General features: G+C 34.0%; 2 protein-coding genes across 2 annotated transcripts in view; both read left to right on the top strand.

Annotated features, from left to right (window-relative positions):
- The window catches only part of LOC135614281 (probable ATP synthase 24 kDa subunit, mitochondrial), a 5405-nt gene extending 2145 nt beyond the window's left edge, over positions 1-3260 (top strand). Inside the window, exons 4-7 of the mRNA XM_065111466.1 lie at positions 1248-1358; positions 2302-2448; positions 2850-2972; positions 3197-3260. Coding sequence (XP_064967538.1) covers positions 1248-1358; positions 2302-2448; positions 2850-2972; positions 3197-3260 — 445 coding nt within the window. The remainder of the gene's footprint in view (positions 1-1247; positions 1359-2301; positions 2449-2849; positions 2973-3196) is intronic.
- The window catches only part of LOC135614280 (uncharacterized), a 14258-nt gene continuing 18 nt past the window's right edge, over positions 3261-17500 (top strand). The window contains exons 1-15 of the mRNA XM_065111465.1: positions 3261-3372; positions 3480-3608; positions 4250-4457; positions 6759-6905; positions 7487-7561; positions 8194-8265; positions 8430-8501; positions 9070-9141; positions 10253-10324; positions 10746-10817; positions 11338-11409; positions 14508-14651; positions 15891-15962; positions 16774-16920; positions 17019-17500. The exon at positions 17019-17500 is cut by the window's right edge and continues 18 nt beyond it. Of these exons, the coding sequence (XP_064967537.1) occupies positions 3343-3372; positions 3480-3608; positions 4250-4457; positions 6759-6905; positions 7487-7561; positions 8194-8265; positions 8430-8501; positions 9070-9141; positions 10253-10324; positions 10746-10817; positions 11338-11409; positions 14508-14651; positions 15891-15962; positions 16774-16920; positions 17019-17203 (1569 nt within the window). The 5' untranslated portion in view covers positions 3261-3342 and the 3' untranslated portion in view covers positions 17204-17500. The remainder of the gene's footprint in view (positions 3373-3479; positions 3609-4249; positions 4458-6758; positions 6906-7486; positions 7562-8193; positions 8266-8429; positions 8502-9069; positions 9142-10252; positions 10325-10745; positions 10818-11337; positions 11410-14507; positions 14652-15890; positions 15963-16773; positions 16921-17018) is intronic.

Below are 17500 nucleotides of genomic sequence, written 5' to 3'. Positions count from 1 at the left end.
AATACAAGTTATTCCTCAGCTCTCTGATGTTTTTCAATGTCTCAGGTTGCTATTGTGGTTTGTTCTTGATGGTTATTTCATGTATCTGAAGACTTTTCTGGTCTCTCCTAGTATATGTTTGTATTATTTTATTTACACTTATGTTGTATGCCACATCAACCGCTAGACTATCGTTTAGGCTGTTATGAAACTTCCCCAGTATTGTTAATATCCATGTTAAGGTTTACAATCCATGATAATTTTATAGTAGGCCTGGATGTGATGTGAAATCATGATGTTTCTCCACGCTAAGAACTTTCCAAATGACATTTTGATGATAATTCAGGTGCTGGTAGAGGAAAAAATATAAAATTTAGTTCAGAGATACATTCCAATGTGTGCTATTTTGTTGCATTATGTGCTTCATGATTATCTATGCTAAGTGAAAAAGTTAGTGTGATCTATCATCCTTTGACTTTTCATTCAATGCACACCTAATGCAGTCTTTAAGTAATAAATGGCCTGTATGGCTGAAATACATCATCACAAGTAGTCTTTTGTGGACTGATAAGATAAAAATCAGTAAAATATAACAATTAGTAGGAATATGTAGTATTAAAGTTCTGTAATAGGAGGCGTCAAATAACAGGTAATCATCAAATATGAAGCAATGATTCCAATGAAATTTGACCTTTTTTCCAGCTTCTGCATATCAGCAAGAACTTAAGATGGTCAGTGAAGAACTTCAGATTTGTAATAATATCATCAATTGAAGTCACAGATATGTCCTGCATTTAACTATAAACAACATAATCAAAATGCAGAAAGAAAATAAAGCCTATTTAGTGACCAAAATAGATGAAGTTTATGCAAAATAAATTCTAGCAGTGGTATAGCAGATATGAACAATGAGCAAAATGGTATCGAGAATGACTTTAGGAAGGAAATGGTGTTGATAATAAAGATCAGCATTAAGATTGGCTAGGTTTGCCATGCATCACCTCTTTTTGTTATAGTGTTTCAAAATCAGCGTGATATGGATATCTTGTCTTATATTTGATTGATTAAAAATATTTAAACTGCTCATTTAAGACTCCAGCACTGTGTTGTGTTTTTAAGCTGATGCAAACTACAGCATGTGGCTGACTCTAATCATCAACTAATGTGATGTTGCAGGTCTTTTTATGAATTATGTCATACTTATATGTAACGTATCTGTGGTTAAATCATTTCTTTTTGTTTAATGACTTATAAAATTGGTCATGCAGGGCAAATCTGCTTTCAGAATCTCAACGGATAAAATACACAATCGAGCAACATACACAAGGCATTCCTGATGCTAGAACATACTTGTTGACACTACAGGAGATACGGATCAAGTATATTTTATTTGTGGCTTATTTATTAACTATAATAAAGTCATCTATATTCATTTGCTTATGTCTTAGTTTTCTCATAATCGCTAATCTTGTACTTCTGACAAAATAATGCTACAAGATGCTCACAGTTACCCAGGAAAAGGTCAAAATAACTAGGAATAATGAATTTTATTCCTGATGGCTGATCACAGGTTTGTTAGTGAGAAGTTCTAAATATCTTTGGAAGGTATGCTTAGGAAATTGACTGGGTTATAAAAAATTAATGAATTAATAAATATAATTAAATACCCAAAGTTTTCTTATGTTACAATGGAGTTTGGAAAAGGAAATTGCTAGAGAATTGTATGGTTCCATGTAATGCCAGCAGACTGACTGGAGTTTATGGACACATTGCTTTAGCAAGTTAACAACTATAAAAAATCCTTAGAATTATTTACTGGAAGAGTGGAGTTTATGGATCCATGACAAAGGCTTAAACCTGTTTATTCAGTTGTTGCACTGATAGAATTTAGAGTCCTTGAAGAAAAAAAAAAGGATCAAATTTATAATATCAGTTTCAAAACTCCTGCATCGGAGTACCCGTCTGGAAGTTTTAACTCATGCCTCAAATTTCAGTTATCAAAAGAAGATATACTAACAATTACATAATACAAGAAAAATGAATGTTAATAAAATTTGTTAAGACATCACTTTCTGTTATTTTGTAGATCTTTAGCTACAAAGTCTTGATAGGTCTAGCTTAGGCTGAAACTTAAATTAACATATATTTGCTATGTGCCACTGAACTTTTATTGATAGCTATGTATTTTGGAATCACCTTGAGAAAACAACATTTGACAGCCTGTTTGCTTGAACATGTATTTACAAAGTAAATACTAAATGCTTAGAAAACATTGCTCATCATCTTCTCTTATTGATGAGAATTGTGCATTTGCTTTGTCAGGAATGGCCTTACAGATGATCTTGGTGCTGAGGCTATGATGATGGAAGCCTTGGAGAAGGTTGAGAAAGAGATCAAGAAGCCACTGCTGAGGTCGGACAAGAAGAACATGGCTTTGCTCTTAACTGAATTTGACAAGATCAATAAGAAGTGAGTTTTAAATCTGTTTACTATGTTAGCTATTTAAATCTTGCATGACTAGTTGTGGTTATCGGATAAACTGCTGCCTGGTCATATTGTGCATGTTTCCAAAAGAGTGTTTGTATCAGTTAAATCCAACTGATACCATTTATGGTAAATTGTGCCCTCTCAATAGAAGCTACAGTTATAGTTATAACGAGATCAATTGACTTGATCTAGAGAATTATGACTTACCCATCAGTGCCACAGAGATGTTTGCCTAACCTATTGATCCCTGCAAGTTTTTATATAAGATTTAACATCAGTCTCAATGTCATCATTTGCATTATGAAGGCCATTACATTTACCTGCTTATATTTGGTGCACTAATTGAATGTTAACCTTGTCTACATTTCTGAAATTTGAATTAGACTGGGAATTAAAAAGGAAGATCTTCCCAAGTATGAAGAACAGTTGGAACTCAAAATTGCTAAAGAAGATCTGCAGGGTCTGAAGGAGGAGGTAACCGAAGCAATGGAATCCCAGCTTAAAAGGTTGGTCTCATCTCCTTGATAGAGGTTAAAAGTAAATATTCCTCACCAGAAGACAATTGAGAAATTTATCATTTATTCATTTTACAGAATACAAATTGAGAAATCTACAATTTAATCATTTTACCTTCTTTGAGGCATATTTTTAGCTATTTTTGATGTCCTAGACCTGTGTTTTTTAGTTATTTCAAGGTATAAGTTGTGCTAATTGCTCATAACTCTTGCAGGGAGGAGTTCAAGGATGAGCAGATGGTTGAAGTCAAGTCGTTGGATATTAGGAATTTTATCTGAGATCTCAAAATGGTTGTTATTTAGTCTGCCTCGTTGCAGCACAGATGTTACAGTTCGAAGGCAAGGAAAGTGCCCTTCTCTCATGGAGTTATGCGTGGCTAAAATTCGTGAGGTACGTATCTTCCATCATGCCTATAAGCATATGATTCGAGTATTTTGTGTCTTGCGTTGTGGTTGAGACCTCATATTTCCTATGTTAAAATATTTGTGTGGAAGCAGGATATAAAAAAGTATAGCAGCTTTTCCATGCTGCCAAGAGACATAAGCCAGCAGATATTCAATGAATTAGTCGAATCTCATGGCCTCACTGATGTGTCTCTTGCAGCCTTTCAGGATTGTGCCCTTCAGGTGAGCATTCTATTGCTGTGGTCCAACAAATAGCTGGTTTGGAGTTTCATCTTTTAATGTATAAGCTACTCTGAATGATTTGTGGCCATGAGCGACAAGTAGTAGCAAGTGTATCTATCACTCATACTGGAAACTAGTGTGGTCCTTCAACAACTAGAAACAAGTGTATTTACCGGTATGTACTAATAATTAGTATGGTACTGCTATAAGGATGCAGAGCTGATTGCTCTGCCCTTCTTTAGCAGGAAAAGCTCTTTTCCTTTTCTTTTGTCATGAATTGTATTAACCACTACTTGTGGCTTCAAATTTAACCATGGAGGTAGTTGTCCTACTTACCCTGTATCGGAAATTACAGAGAAGCTTTCTGGAAGTAGTTGTTCTGTGTGGTGTAGTTTCACACTTAAGCTTGGCAAGATTACTTAGAGGAATATCTGCATGTCCATGTACCTGATGGAGAATATTTTGTTTACTGGTCATAAACTTTATGTTATTTGGACAACTTCATTTAACATTCTTCCTAGCTTGTGATATTTGAATGATATTTTCCCCAAGTAAATGCACAGAATTTGGATTTTCTTGTGTTATATTGGATCTTGTACTTAATGTTGTTGATAGTTTATATTTTTTGCTTTTGCCATCAGGATATTCATCTTGGAGAATATCCAGGAGTGAAGGACAGTTGGTTAAGCACAGTTTCCTCTCAAGGGCAATCACTGCTGTCTCTTGATATTTCTTGCTCTGATGTGACAGATTCTGGATTGTCTCTTCTTAAGAATTGCCACAATGTCCAGTGCTTGAAATGTAATTACTGTGACCAAATCTCAGACTATGGTGTATCACATATATCTGGTAATTTTTCTTCAGCCTTTTATGCCATTTCTTGGTTTTTCTAGAAACCTTCCATTGTGCATCTTGTCATACATCAGCAAGACAATCTCCTGATCCTGTGTATAAGGAGAACCTCCCTATATTTTTTAGTAATGAAGCAATGTTCAACCCATATTATAATTACCAAAAGGTCTACTATTATCAGAAGTTTGCCTAGGTGTGAGGACAAGGTTTTACACAACCTCTGTTTAGGCACAAAAGATTAGTGGTGTAGGATGAGAAGCAGAACTTTTGATAATAGAGGAACCATAAAGAGAGGAATAGAAAGATAGTAATTGAAAAACAATTGGAAAACAAAGGGATAACTACCATACTCGGTTTGGCTCAAGGAGCGAACTCTTAGGCTCGGGATGAAGGCTTTGCACATTCGCACGTCTCGCACGTGAATGATAGAATCATTCCATTATAAAAGTAACTTGTGGTCTCGCACCACTCACACATACAGTGGGAAAAGAACTCAATTCATTGATTAATTTCTGATTGATGCATTACAATGTTCAAGCTCTTTTTTTATAGACTCAAGTAAAATAAAGGAAATTATGGAAAGAAGGATAATTGCAATCACATCAAATCAAATATATGATTTGTTTTTTCCTTCGAAGAAAATAATATTGGTGACTTGATTTGAAGGATAATCTCCCTTTCTTGATAATATTATTGATTGATAGATGCCCTTTTTTGTAGAGATGAATCTTTATGATCTTCAATCAAGATTTACAATCTTCAATCAATAACGAACTTGATTTCTTCCACTTGTTTCTGCATTTGTTTCCTTTTTCTTCATCTCGAGTAGATATTATCATGTGACTAACTTATGACATATGCAAAATACCCCTAAACTAATGAAATTTATTCAGATAATAAATAAACTAAATTGCTCTTGTATCACTTAGCATGCGTCTCTTGTCCTTATTTGATGATTAGGTGTTTAAAAGTTTTAGTTTCACGGATTCGTGCTGATATCTCCCTCAACTAACAAAGAGATCTTGAAGGAATTGCCACATATGAAATTGAGCATAATTTTGCAAAGAAATACTCCGCATGTTTCTTGAGAAGAGATGGGAAACATGCCCATTGTCATTTGATTCGATAGTTGCCTGTTTGAAGATCCATCCCTTCAATTGGTCTTTCTTTTAGGACTCTTTTCCTAATGACTGCACCAAAGTGGAGTGTTCCCAAGTTCCAGGGCAGTGTTGTCAAAGATGCTAAGTGCTAAAAGATGTCTAGGTACCAAAATGCCAATATAAAAATTGTAAACATATAATTAAGGAGAAAAATCAATAAAATTAAATTAAACAATACATGAATTCTGTTTCCATATCATTTCATATCCAAAATATCACCACTAGAATATTTAATTGCATTCATTTGACCAAAATATCACCATCTACAAAGCATTAAAGTACTAAATTATCCAAATATGACAAGAAACATAAAAAAAAAGAAGACTAACATCAAAATTAACACAATTCAAAATTATAGCAAAAATTGACAATTCAAAATTAACAATGCAAAATTCTAGCAGTGACAAAAACAGTAATTAACATAATTTGTAAACTATTATTTACAAGAATTAACTATTATTAACAAGAATTAACACAATTCAGTAACAGAAACAAGGCTTGTGCTCTATCATTAATTTTGTTTCTTCAAGTTTATCTTTTTGTTCCGGGGGAAACAAAGCTTGCACCGATATCTGACTTTGTATGCTGACATTCTAATGGCATTACCTATCTCTTAGCGGCTGAGGAAGTGAAGTACTTACTAAGATTAATGACTGTTTCCATGGTTTCTACTTTCTAGGTTCTCAATGCTTTGGCTTCAAATTTTTTTCCCAAGCTTGATGATTTTGCCTATCATATGCTTTTCATTCTTTATTTAATGTAAAAAAATGTTACACTTTAATATTATCCTTTTGCTACAAAAGGTCCTGAGGTCCTCTATATTTTCTTAGATATCTAGAGTCACTAATTTTTTTGAATCTGTTGTAGTAGATTTTAAAGTACGACATAATATTGTCTATATGTTACTCAATTCATATTCCTGAAGATCTGTGAATTCCACTTTTGCTTTTTTTTTTCCTTACTCTTGGTGTAAATAATTTGGAACAAGAACATTCACAATCTTGCTGTAATGCTTATTGTTTAATGAAACTGGTCAAACTTTTCTTGTGTCTACTTTCTTTTATTGAATGATAAATTAGCCCAATAATTTTTACCATTTTATTGCACTTTTCATCGCAAACTTTGTTTCTCCCTTCAGGACTTTCAAACTTGACCTCTTTAAGTTTAAAGAAGAGCAATGCAATTACTGCTGAAGGAATGAGGGTTTTTACCAACTTGATTAACTTGGTAAATTTGGATCTAGAGAAATGCTTAAAGATTCATGGTGGTCTTATATATTTAAAAGGTATGCTTCTACCAAACTATTGGCGTTTGATTGTCATGTTGGCACAGCTCTAAAAAGATAGCAATTTTGGTTTTTTGAGCTTTGCTTCTCTTTCATAATGAATCATGTCAAAACTCACATGAGTCAATCATTTTTACACCTGTTTAGAGTTTGCAAGGATTAATAATCTCATGCACCAGGCTTCCTCCTTCAAACGAATTGTGACATAATATAGTAGTTTACAATTTATTTCTTTTTCTGGAGGGTAATATACTTACAAACAAAGATGAAGATAGGAACGAAAGGGAAACAAATCATGGAAATATGTGAACAAAATCAATCATAAATGTGAATTCGACCAGTTTATCATATATTATTACTTTTGATACATTTGTTAGCTTGTGTCTAATGACCAAATTAGTTCCTATAATATTGGATGGTGGTGACAATTTTTCCTAGATTTTACTAGTTTGTTGTTTCTATAGTTCCTTTTATGCATTATGTATTAATTCCGTAAGTTCTATTGTCGATTGTTTGCTGTTTATGGCCTTATTGTTTCTCGTATTCTGTGCTTTAAACAATCATATGTGAACTTTCTGCAGACTTGAAAAAGCTCGAATCCCTTAACATCAGATACTGCAATTGTATAACAGATGAAGACATGGAGCCTCTTTCTGGTGGGTTTTATTTGTTTAGACTCTGTCAAAATTTTTTTGCATTCTCAGTTTAGTGCTTGGCCAAAAAGAAAAGTCTGGTGTGTTAAGGCATTTCAATGATCTACAATACAAGGAGGATGGGATGTACATGCAGCTACCGTTGTTCCTTGTATGAGTGGAAATTATATGCACATACTACACAGATAGACAAATACATTTTGTTTTCTTATCCTGGACAAATGGGCTTGGATGATGATGGTGATGAACTGATGCTTATGCCGAAGTGTCCATTGAAAAATCTGAAAATTTTGTATTATTTAATAACCTCTGTGGGTATTCCTCTAGTTTGGCATATCTTTTTTTCCCCCTGACAAATAAAGGAATCTGAGTTGTTTGAAGTTTGAACATTATAAATAACTATTCCATGCTATCACATGTAAATATAAAACCAATGCACATTGCTAACCTCACCTTTTTTTTGCATTATATGTTTCTTTTCCTTTGTTTCTGGTGACATACTCCTAACTAGCAGTCCCTTGTTTCACAAAGAAGAGGTGCAATGCACATTGATGATCTTGCTGTCATATTGTTTGTCTAGTAAGTCTCATCAAGAAAATTTGATCAGAATATTTACATCTCTATTCTTGTTCTAGGTCTTTCAAAATTAAAAGAGTTGCAAATGTCATGTTGTAAAGTTACCGATGCAGGGATTGCTCATCTAAAAGGTAAGATGCAATGGGCTGTCTTGATTTCTAGACTTGCAGTTTATTATTCATATGTTTTCAATTTCACATTTGCTATTAGCTTCTGGCATCCTTCATCAGCAAGACTTCTGTTTCACTTTTCCATTTTAGGGTACATTTCCTTTCTCCAATTAAATTCTTTTCAGGTTTATATAAAATTGCTCGCTTGAACCTGGAGGGTTGTCCAGTTACTGCTGCCTGCTTGGATGTTATATCAGGTTTTCTTCTTTTTCCTTCTTTCCTGGTGGTGCCAGCAATTGCTAAACATATAAGTTAAACATATAAGTTAATTGCTATATTCATTGGTCTCTTTGTCCGGTTAAACATATAAGTTATGCAATTTTTAGTGGGTTCCTTTCCTGTAGTCCTGTAAACCTGGGGGTTATTTTATTTCTTCTTCTTTTAAGTATTGTTGAACAATTATTCTTGTTCCATAGTGCAATGATTTCTTTCTTTAACTAGTTCATCTTTGCTATGCAAATAAAAAAAACTATACTGATATACTCTACACGTAAGTGTTACTTCTTAACATGTTCTTTCAAGATTGTAATTGCTATGTAGCTTATGAACACTGTATGGCCTGTTTGACTTGTAAATTGTCCATATCTGGTTCTTTAACTGCATGATTTCAGAGTAAGTATTCATTCATATCATGTATATCTTTTTCTTTAATATTTTAGAGTGACTTATCTGTGTGATTGAATTAGTCTATTTGTATGCTAGTTTGATTTTTTTGTTCAAAGAAATGGTATGTGATAAATATGGTTCTTTCTGGATCCTTTACAGGCTTTGGATCCTTGATTTTTTTAAATTTGAGCCGATGTGGTATATCTGATGATGGAAGTGAGAGTTTTTCTGGTGAGTTAATCACAACCTCTGGAAACTTAAGATGTTCTCTGTAAACATGTGAAATATGGAGAAGTACGTTTCCTTAAAACTTTTCAGCAATCACATATATGATGTAGGTACAGATATTTTTGGTTGTTGCTACCTTGTGAGAAGGGAAGTCAAAGACATTGTGTCTTACCATTTGCATTTCTAGCTGTGTGGATTGTTCCTTCAAATGTTTTGCTGCTTCATGCTACTTCTGATATCAACAAGCTGCAATGAATCCAGTACATCTTGGCATATAGTTTGATGTGTGATTAGATTGCATTGATGCATGTCTAAGGCATAGTGTTTCTCTTAATTTTCTGGAAGAAAATGGAACTCTTTTGTATACAAAAAATTTCTTATTCTCCATTAAGTTAGTGTCTGGTTATTCATGTGTCATTTTAACGTCTGTAGTCTGCAATGGCAATTGCCAATCTTGGTCTGTTCTGGTCTCCAGCTTGCCAGTTGAGATTTTGGCATATCAGCACAAGGCTACCATCAGGTTGAAAGAAGTAAAAAAAAAGAAAGATATTTATATCCTCTACTACCTGTTCTGTTTCTTTTTTTTCAAATAGTGGCTGCCACAAAGCCTTAACTAGCTATGAACCAGTCAATGTTAAGTGGTGCACTTGGCATCCCATGATGCAGAAAACCTTGATCTGCGAGACCCTACATGCAGACTAGTTCATGTTACTCAGGAATGATGTTTTTATTCACAAGGGACCTTGTATTTTGACATGATGTGGTTTTTCAAAAGGAAGTAATTCCAATGGCAAAAAACTTGATACATAATATGTGGTCTAGAACCATTCAGCATGATGATCTTTGCCATTTAGGTCATGCTTGATCAATCATAAATGAATTTTTCTTTCACTAGATACCATGGTATTAAGTTGTGATCTTTTGGTGCTTATGTAATGGGCAATGCTTTTTCAGCTACATTGTTACCTTTTGTCTTTCTAAAAAAAATGTAGAGCTTTTAGTTCTTCATTAGTTTTGTTTTACATGATAATGGTTCTTGTTATTTTGAAAGTTCCTGTACTGGTTGTTATATGCTTAAATTTTTGACAACTCTTAAACAATCATTGTATCACAGGGCTTCAGAAGTTGAAAGTTCTGAATTTGGGTTTCAATAACATCAGTGATGCATGTTTGGTGCATCTTAAAGGTAAATCAGTTTCAAGTTTGCAAGTGCTGCTGAGTTTTAAAATGTTCTTTCCAAAACTTCTCTAGTTGACAAAGTCAATAACTTGGCAATCTTCAGTACATCTTTGATGCCCAACCTGTAGCTTTCAGCTTCCCTGTACTATTATCTTTTTGATGTTGGATTGACATTCTAACTAGTCATGCTTTTGTTTAAGACAATGATACAAATCTTCTTATAACTTTCTAATGGCTTTGTAGTTCTTTCAAAATAGTTATTTTTTTATTTAATTTGGTAATAGCTTGGTGCTTTGTCAATTTGGGCATTAATTTTGCTAACACTTCAATATATAGTGGTCATTGTGCTTTCTGAATATCATTACTGTGGACAAAGTCAGATTGATCTGCTTTTTATTGAACTTCTCTTAATATTTGATTCATTGTAGATTTGATCAATTTGGAGAGCTTGAATTTGGATTCTTGTAAGATTGGTGATGAAGGAATGTTAAACTTGAAAGGTAAGTGTCATGATTTTCGATTAATTCAAGTTGTTACATACTTACATGTATATATTACCAACAAGAAATGGTGTCATGAAACTCTGATTTCTGGACTTTTCTCCTATATGAGAACATTTGGACAAGCCCTCATAACTTTGTTGTGGTGTTTCAATGTACTTCTGGCATCCGTGAATTCATTTGATTGAATTATACCTTTTTTTTTGTTTAGCCAAACTTGACTGGTCATAGAACATTGTGAGCTAGTGATATGCAAAATATAGGTCAATCAACAAGAAAGATGCATAAGACACTAGTGTTTTCTACTAGGTAGCAAGTCTACAATTTGGTTTTCCCTGAGTGGCACCAAAGCATGATCTGCAGGTTTTCAGAGGGTAAAAGGCAAGCAAGTGCTATAACCTTATTTTGTCAACCATAGCCAAAAAATTAACCCCTAAGATTCTTGGGAAACCTTAGTTTATTATTGAAATTATTGTTGATTGCAACTTTCCTTATTGGTTCACTTGATATTTTTTTAAAGGTCTTCTACGTTTAAAATGCCTGGAGCTGTCCGATACTGAAGTTGGAAGCAATGGACTGAGCCATCTCTCTGGTATGCTTAGCAACTTGTGCATGATATGCAATTGAACTACTTACTGTTAATTTTTTTTACTATTAGTAGGTGTCCATATCTGGTTTTCTTATTCTTATGTTGCATGGTGGCAGTAGCATAATAGCTTTCTGTTTCATGAATGTTTTGTTAATTTATTTTTGTTTAGGTAAAATTTAATTGTGTTTCTTTGTAAGTTCATATATCTTATGTGTTGAGTATGCATCTTTAATCGCACAGGTTTAGTTTTATTTTTTGGATATGTTTTTCAGTGTGATATTGACTGCAACAACCTTCAGCACATTTTAAACTTATTGCAAGTTTTGTCCAATAATCATTTAGGTGAAGGAACTTGCTTGTGGTGTCTTGGATAGTGTGGATTAATTATAGCTGACTGCTTGATGGATAAGCAATATTTGGATCAGCTATATTTTATGATTTATGATTAGATGATCAAGCTATGCAGTTTTGAATAATATCACCCATACCGGGCGTTATGTACCGGTTCGTCAGTTGACCAGTATACGGATCACCTGTTACCGAACGGAATATATATATATATATACACATACATACATATATATACTGAACGGTATATCGCTCGGTATACAGTATCGTACCGTACCATACCGAGCGAATGTTGAAACTTCAGTACGGTACGATATTTCAATCCTTGCAGATGATCATAGTTTGATTCACAGTTCATATACATCTTGGCAGATGTTAATACTAGTTAATTGATAAATTGGTCTTGCATCTTTTTTTTTTTGCTTTTTCCTGTAGCAATTTAAGCATAGATGTTTAATCTTAATTACTCTTAGTACTGATTCTGTTTTCTTTAAACAGATAAATAATCACTCGTAGCTCTCAGTTTGTTTATGATGTTTAGAGGTCTGTTCCCTCTAAGATTCCACAAATTAAAAATATGTTTTTAGTTGAAAATTCTGAAAAACCTTCATCTATGATCATTTAGATGTCCTGATCACCAAAAAGAATTTTACCAGAAATAGTAGAGCTTGTATTTTTCTCGGTTATGTGACTAGGTCAAACATGCCACATATAGGTGGAATGGCTCAAATTGATGTATAGTTGATCATTAACATTTTGTCATATGCAACCAACAGGTGTAAACAGACTTCTGAGAATGCCTAAAACTCTTCCTTACCATCCTTGAGGTTTGAAGGTTTTCCTGAGTGGCATGTGTCTCTTCAGATTTACGTTGCTGTTTTACTCACTCCTGATGCTGCTTCCATTGATTTTTGCATAGTGGGCCTAAAAAATGATTGCAAATTGATTCATTTTCTTTGCAAAGTCATAAACGAATCAGAGAAACAGTACATAAACTACAAGAATTAATGTCAAAATCAACAAGAAGTACATCTGAACATGCATAAACATGGCACATTTTTTCACGATTAAATTATTAAACATCTTATAATACCATACGACAAGCAGGTGGCAACCTGTTTTGCTGTCAGTTAAATCCCTGATTGGAGACTGACAAGAGGTATGAGAACCATAGTGATTGAGCTATTACCAACTTCACATTATGGAGAAAATGCAGTTCTCTGTTTCTTCTTTTTAGATGGTTTATGTCAGTGAAGAAATTGTATTTCTTGTCACATATAAGACAAGTTGAACAGTCAAAGATGCAAGCTAAATTAAAAAAATTATGAAAATATTTAACGGTGGTTCAGATTCTCTGCCATTTGTATTTTTCTTCCATCTTACTGATGTCTAACATGTCAAAAGAAGCATAAATCACATTATATAAAAAAATTGCATGGGCCTAGTCAACCTAGAGATATTATCACCTTTCATGCATGTACTCTTGAAACTGATAGTTACTGGATTCTTTTGATCAAAATCAACATGGCTTTTCTGATGGTCAAGGTTTGTAGGCAGTTGAATGTTTTTATGTGCATATTGTTGTCTACTCAAGTTCATGAGACGCAAAAACATCACTGTGATGATTGTCCCTTTTTAAAAGCTATTTCTTACTCAATACGTGACCCCTTAACCTATGGACTAGGTGCAATCTTGACGCTATCCATGAACAATCTTGACTCTATCCATGAACTTTATTCATTCAGTTAACCTAGGTGACAAGTAGATGTGGGTTTTTTTAAAAAATACTAAGTAATCAAATTACCTTGAAATGTTCTAAACTTTTACCCCTATGTTTTTTTTTGTTCACTTGCACCTGAACCTACTGGCTTTCTGGGTGTAATTATCAGTGGAACAAAATTAACCATGTAACTTGGAACTTAACCTATGGAGTAGGTGCAATCTTGACACTATCCATGAACAATCTTGACTCTATCCACGAACTTTATTCATTCAGTTAACCTAGGTGACAAGTAGATGTGGGTGTTTTTTTTTAAAGACTTGAGTAATCAAATTACTTTGAAATGTTTGAAACTTTTACCCCTATGTTTTTTTTGTTCACTTGCACCTGAACCTACTGGCTTTCTGGGTGTAATTATTAGTGGAACAAAATTAACCATGCAACTGCTTGTCATGGTCCTTGGAACTTAGAATGATAGATGTTTCTAATAAGTGAAATATATGTTAATTTTCTTTGTACAATATGATGCTTAACATAACACAGTAGTTGCAAAGTACTAACACAATCATCTAGTTTCCCAGGCAAAAATTACTACAGATTTTGCTTATATAAGAGCATTCTCACTGGGCTGGAGCTATCTATAAGTTGTGAACTTCCTTTGATGACCAAGAAGCCTTTGTAGACTTGTAGTCTCATCCATTTACTGTTATTTCTCTCATTAACAATTTGATGCTTTTCATAATATTTTTCAGTTCATGACACTTGGAATATGAAACTTGCTTTTGAGGTTTTACATGGCATGTGGTCCTCTTCATAAGTATAATTTTCATTATTTTTTTTACAAGGAAAATATGATGGTCTGCAACTCGCTATACAATTTGTCTTTTTTCTGTAAAAGATGTGCAATGCATATAAAGACTTCAGGTTTTGAATGTGAATTCTCAGAACATTATTTATATAATACAAGCGCAATTAGATTATTACTAGATTACTATGACATGAGAAACTTGATTGTGATATATATCATTGTCAGGTTTATGCAACTTGGAGAGTATCAATCTCTCGTTCACATCAGTAACTGATGGTGGCTTGAGGAAGCTGTCTGGCTTAACTTCCATTAAGTCACTAAATTTGGATGCTCGCCAGATAACAGATGCAGGCTTAACGGCTATCACCAGTAAGACTTATTTGCAGGCTTGCATTTTGTCACAATATGTGGATGCAAATATTCATGATCATGGAATTTGTTATCCGCATTCCAGTTTTGTCTTCTCATGTTAGATATAGAAAGTTTTTCCTTCTGTTAAAAGGGTAAACTTCTCTCTTTTTTCTCAGCATACAACAGTCCTAAATATTTGTATTTGAGGTTTCTTCTTAGTGAGGCACCCATGTAGTGATGACTTGGAAATCTACATAAGATGACTTTTGAGGAATTATTCAGGAGGCTTCGATTTTAATTACAGTTGACACACTACATGAAAATTTTCACTTGTATTTGAAAAATCCGCTTGTCCTCTCTCTTTCTTTTTTTCCTGTTGCTGGTTCCAGAGTTCTGGGTGATTCTCTATTCTGCTTGATTTCAAGATTTACACTAGTTGTAGTTGTGAAGATAAGATAATGCCTGTTAGAACATTCATAACGCTCTACTAGCTGTTGCTTAGCTTGTATTTATTACCTTCTATCTAAAAGTTTTCATGGATGTATGTTGAAAAACCGTTTGTAGAGTCTCAGGTGCTTCTTTATTCCATGAATTTTAAGATTTACACTAATTCTGGCAGTGGACATATGATAATGCTTGTTGATCATTCATGCTCTAGTTAAGTTGTAGGTGTTGTTAAAGCTTGTATCCTATGATATGCTATTCAGAAGGTAGCATGGAATTTCTTCACCTGCTATTCTTGAGGGTGCACCAAGTATGAGAAAACTTCTAAAGGTTTTCTAGCATGTCCAGAGTTGAGTGCATCTGAAAGGATGGTTTAGCCTATTTATATTTTAGTTATGACAACTCAAGTGGGTGGGAAATATCAATGACTAGAATGGATAGAAAAGGAAATATTTGTAGCTGACTTATGTTGGAGGTGCCTTAAGTGGGCAAGGATGAGCAAAGACTTTGTTCTGAAGCAACAAAAAAGGACATGTCCCATGACGATGGAAAGATAGACTAAAGAAAGATCCATATGCAACATCAGTTAGTTTCAATTAGTCTTCCCTAGGATTATGAAACATCAGATAGTTGGCATTGAAGTTTCTTTCTAATTTTTGCCTTCTTGTTTCTTGCAACTCTATTCTAACTTATGATTATTCTTAGTTAAATGTGAAGGCTTTTGGGTGCTTTTTTAATTTATATACTCTCTGAGTATATAAACTTTGGAACAAATGCTGTCAATTGCTTGAAAGTTTCTTTTATATCATGCAGGTCTTACCGGATTGACACATCTGGATCTTTTTGGAGCTCGTATTACAGACCTTGGGACAAACTGTTTCCGATGTAGGTGATATAACTTATGAATATGCCTTTTCAGGGTGTTCTTCCCAGTTACAATATATTTGTTCTAGATCATTATGGATCTATCTTTCCTACCTTCTAAAGTAACATAATTCAAAGCAATTAAGTTTTGGTAAGTAAAGAAAATCTTTTATTTTGATAAAGTGAAAGTGAATAGAAAATTTTAATAGGAAGAGGAAAGTAATGATTTGGCAATAGTAATTCTGGCTATGTATCATGTGCACAGAATATTGTCTCCAGCTAACAAGAAACAAGAGAACTATCTTATACTTTGAAACAATCTTATAAAATATAACATGTGAGATAACGAAAAGAAAATTACTTATGAGCCTATGAGGTGTAGGGTCTATTTACCTCAAAAGGCAACGAACTCTTGAGAGGGTCTTATTGGCTGTTGTGTTCATGCTTAGCATGAAAGAAGGGGCCTAGGATCGGCAGATAATCATCGGTATGGAAGTTAAGCAATCATCTAGATTTTGACCCAAAAAGAAAGGTCAGGTGATGCATGGAGAGAGATGCTTAAGTTGCACCTGCACGCATTGAGCTTCACTAAGCATGAGTGCACTGTGCAAGTTGCATTAAATTTCTTTGTTTCCTGTTGTGTTGTTTATGCTCTTTCAATTAGAATGCCTAGTTCTCAGTTTTTGATATACTTGTAGAATGCTCATTTCTGCATGATCCTACTCCATTCAATCTGATTTTTTGGGTATACGATAAAATATACCCACCGAAAAGTTTCATTTGACTTCCTAATTGTCCATGGATGATGGTTTTTTTCTTGCAATCGAATCAGATTTCAAAAACCTGCAGTCACTTGAGGTCTGTGGTGGGTCAATAACTGATGCTGGAGTGAAGAACATTAAGGACCTTAAATCTCTTACGTTATTAAATTTATCTCAGAATTGCAACCTTACAGATAAGACTCTGGAATTCATTTCAGGTATTTCATCGTACTATTACCAATATTGATTTCTTCCCCTATTGTCTGAGTGTTTAGCTTTAAACCTGTTCCTGTTGACACAATTTATTCAATCGCAGGATTAACTGCATTGGCTTCCCTTAATGTATCAAACTCTCGCATAACAAATGCTGGTTTGCAGCATCTGAAACCATTAAAGAATCTGAGATCACTCACCCTGGAGTCATGCAAAGTTACGGCCACCGAAATAAAGAAGCTGCAGCTGGCTGCTCTTCCAAATCTGATTAGTGTTCGACCTGAGTAGTTCAGGGTCGAGCATTTGTAAATGATCTGCCTCTGTAAAGATGACAATTGTCCATCCCTACTGGTCTGCCAAGCAATGGAGACTCCGATGAAATTGTACATATGGGTGATGTTTACTCTTATGCTCTGATTTAGTTCAATTCAGAGGTGGGAAGACTTGCACCGGATGCAAAGTATCCTCTAAAAATCTTAAAACTAATGCAAAACTAGAATGTAAATATGCTACATCCATATAAGTTGCAAGTGTATTCACCTGAACTTATGATTGTAAATATTTATGTACATATGATGGTAACAA

Source organism: Musa acuminata, chromosome BXJ2-6 (genome assembly GCF_036884655.1).
Source record: "Musa acuminata AAA Group cultivar baxijiao chromosome BXJ2-6, Cavendish_Baxijiao_AAA, whole genome shotgun sequence".
Classification (NCBI taxonomy): Eukaryota; Viridiplantae; Streptophyta; class Magnoliopsida; order Zingiberales; family Musaceae; genus Musa; species Musa acuminata.
This window is presented reverse-complemented; position numbering and strand designations above follow the sequence as displayed.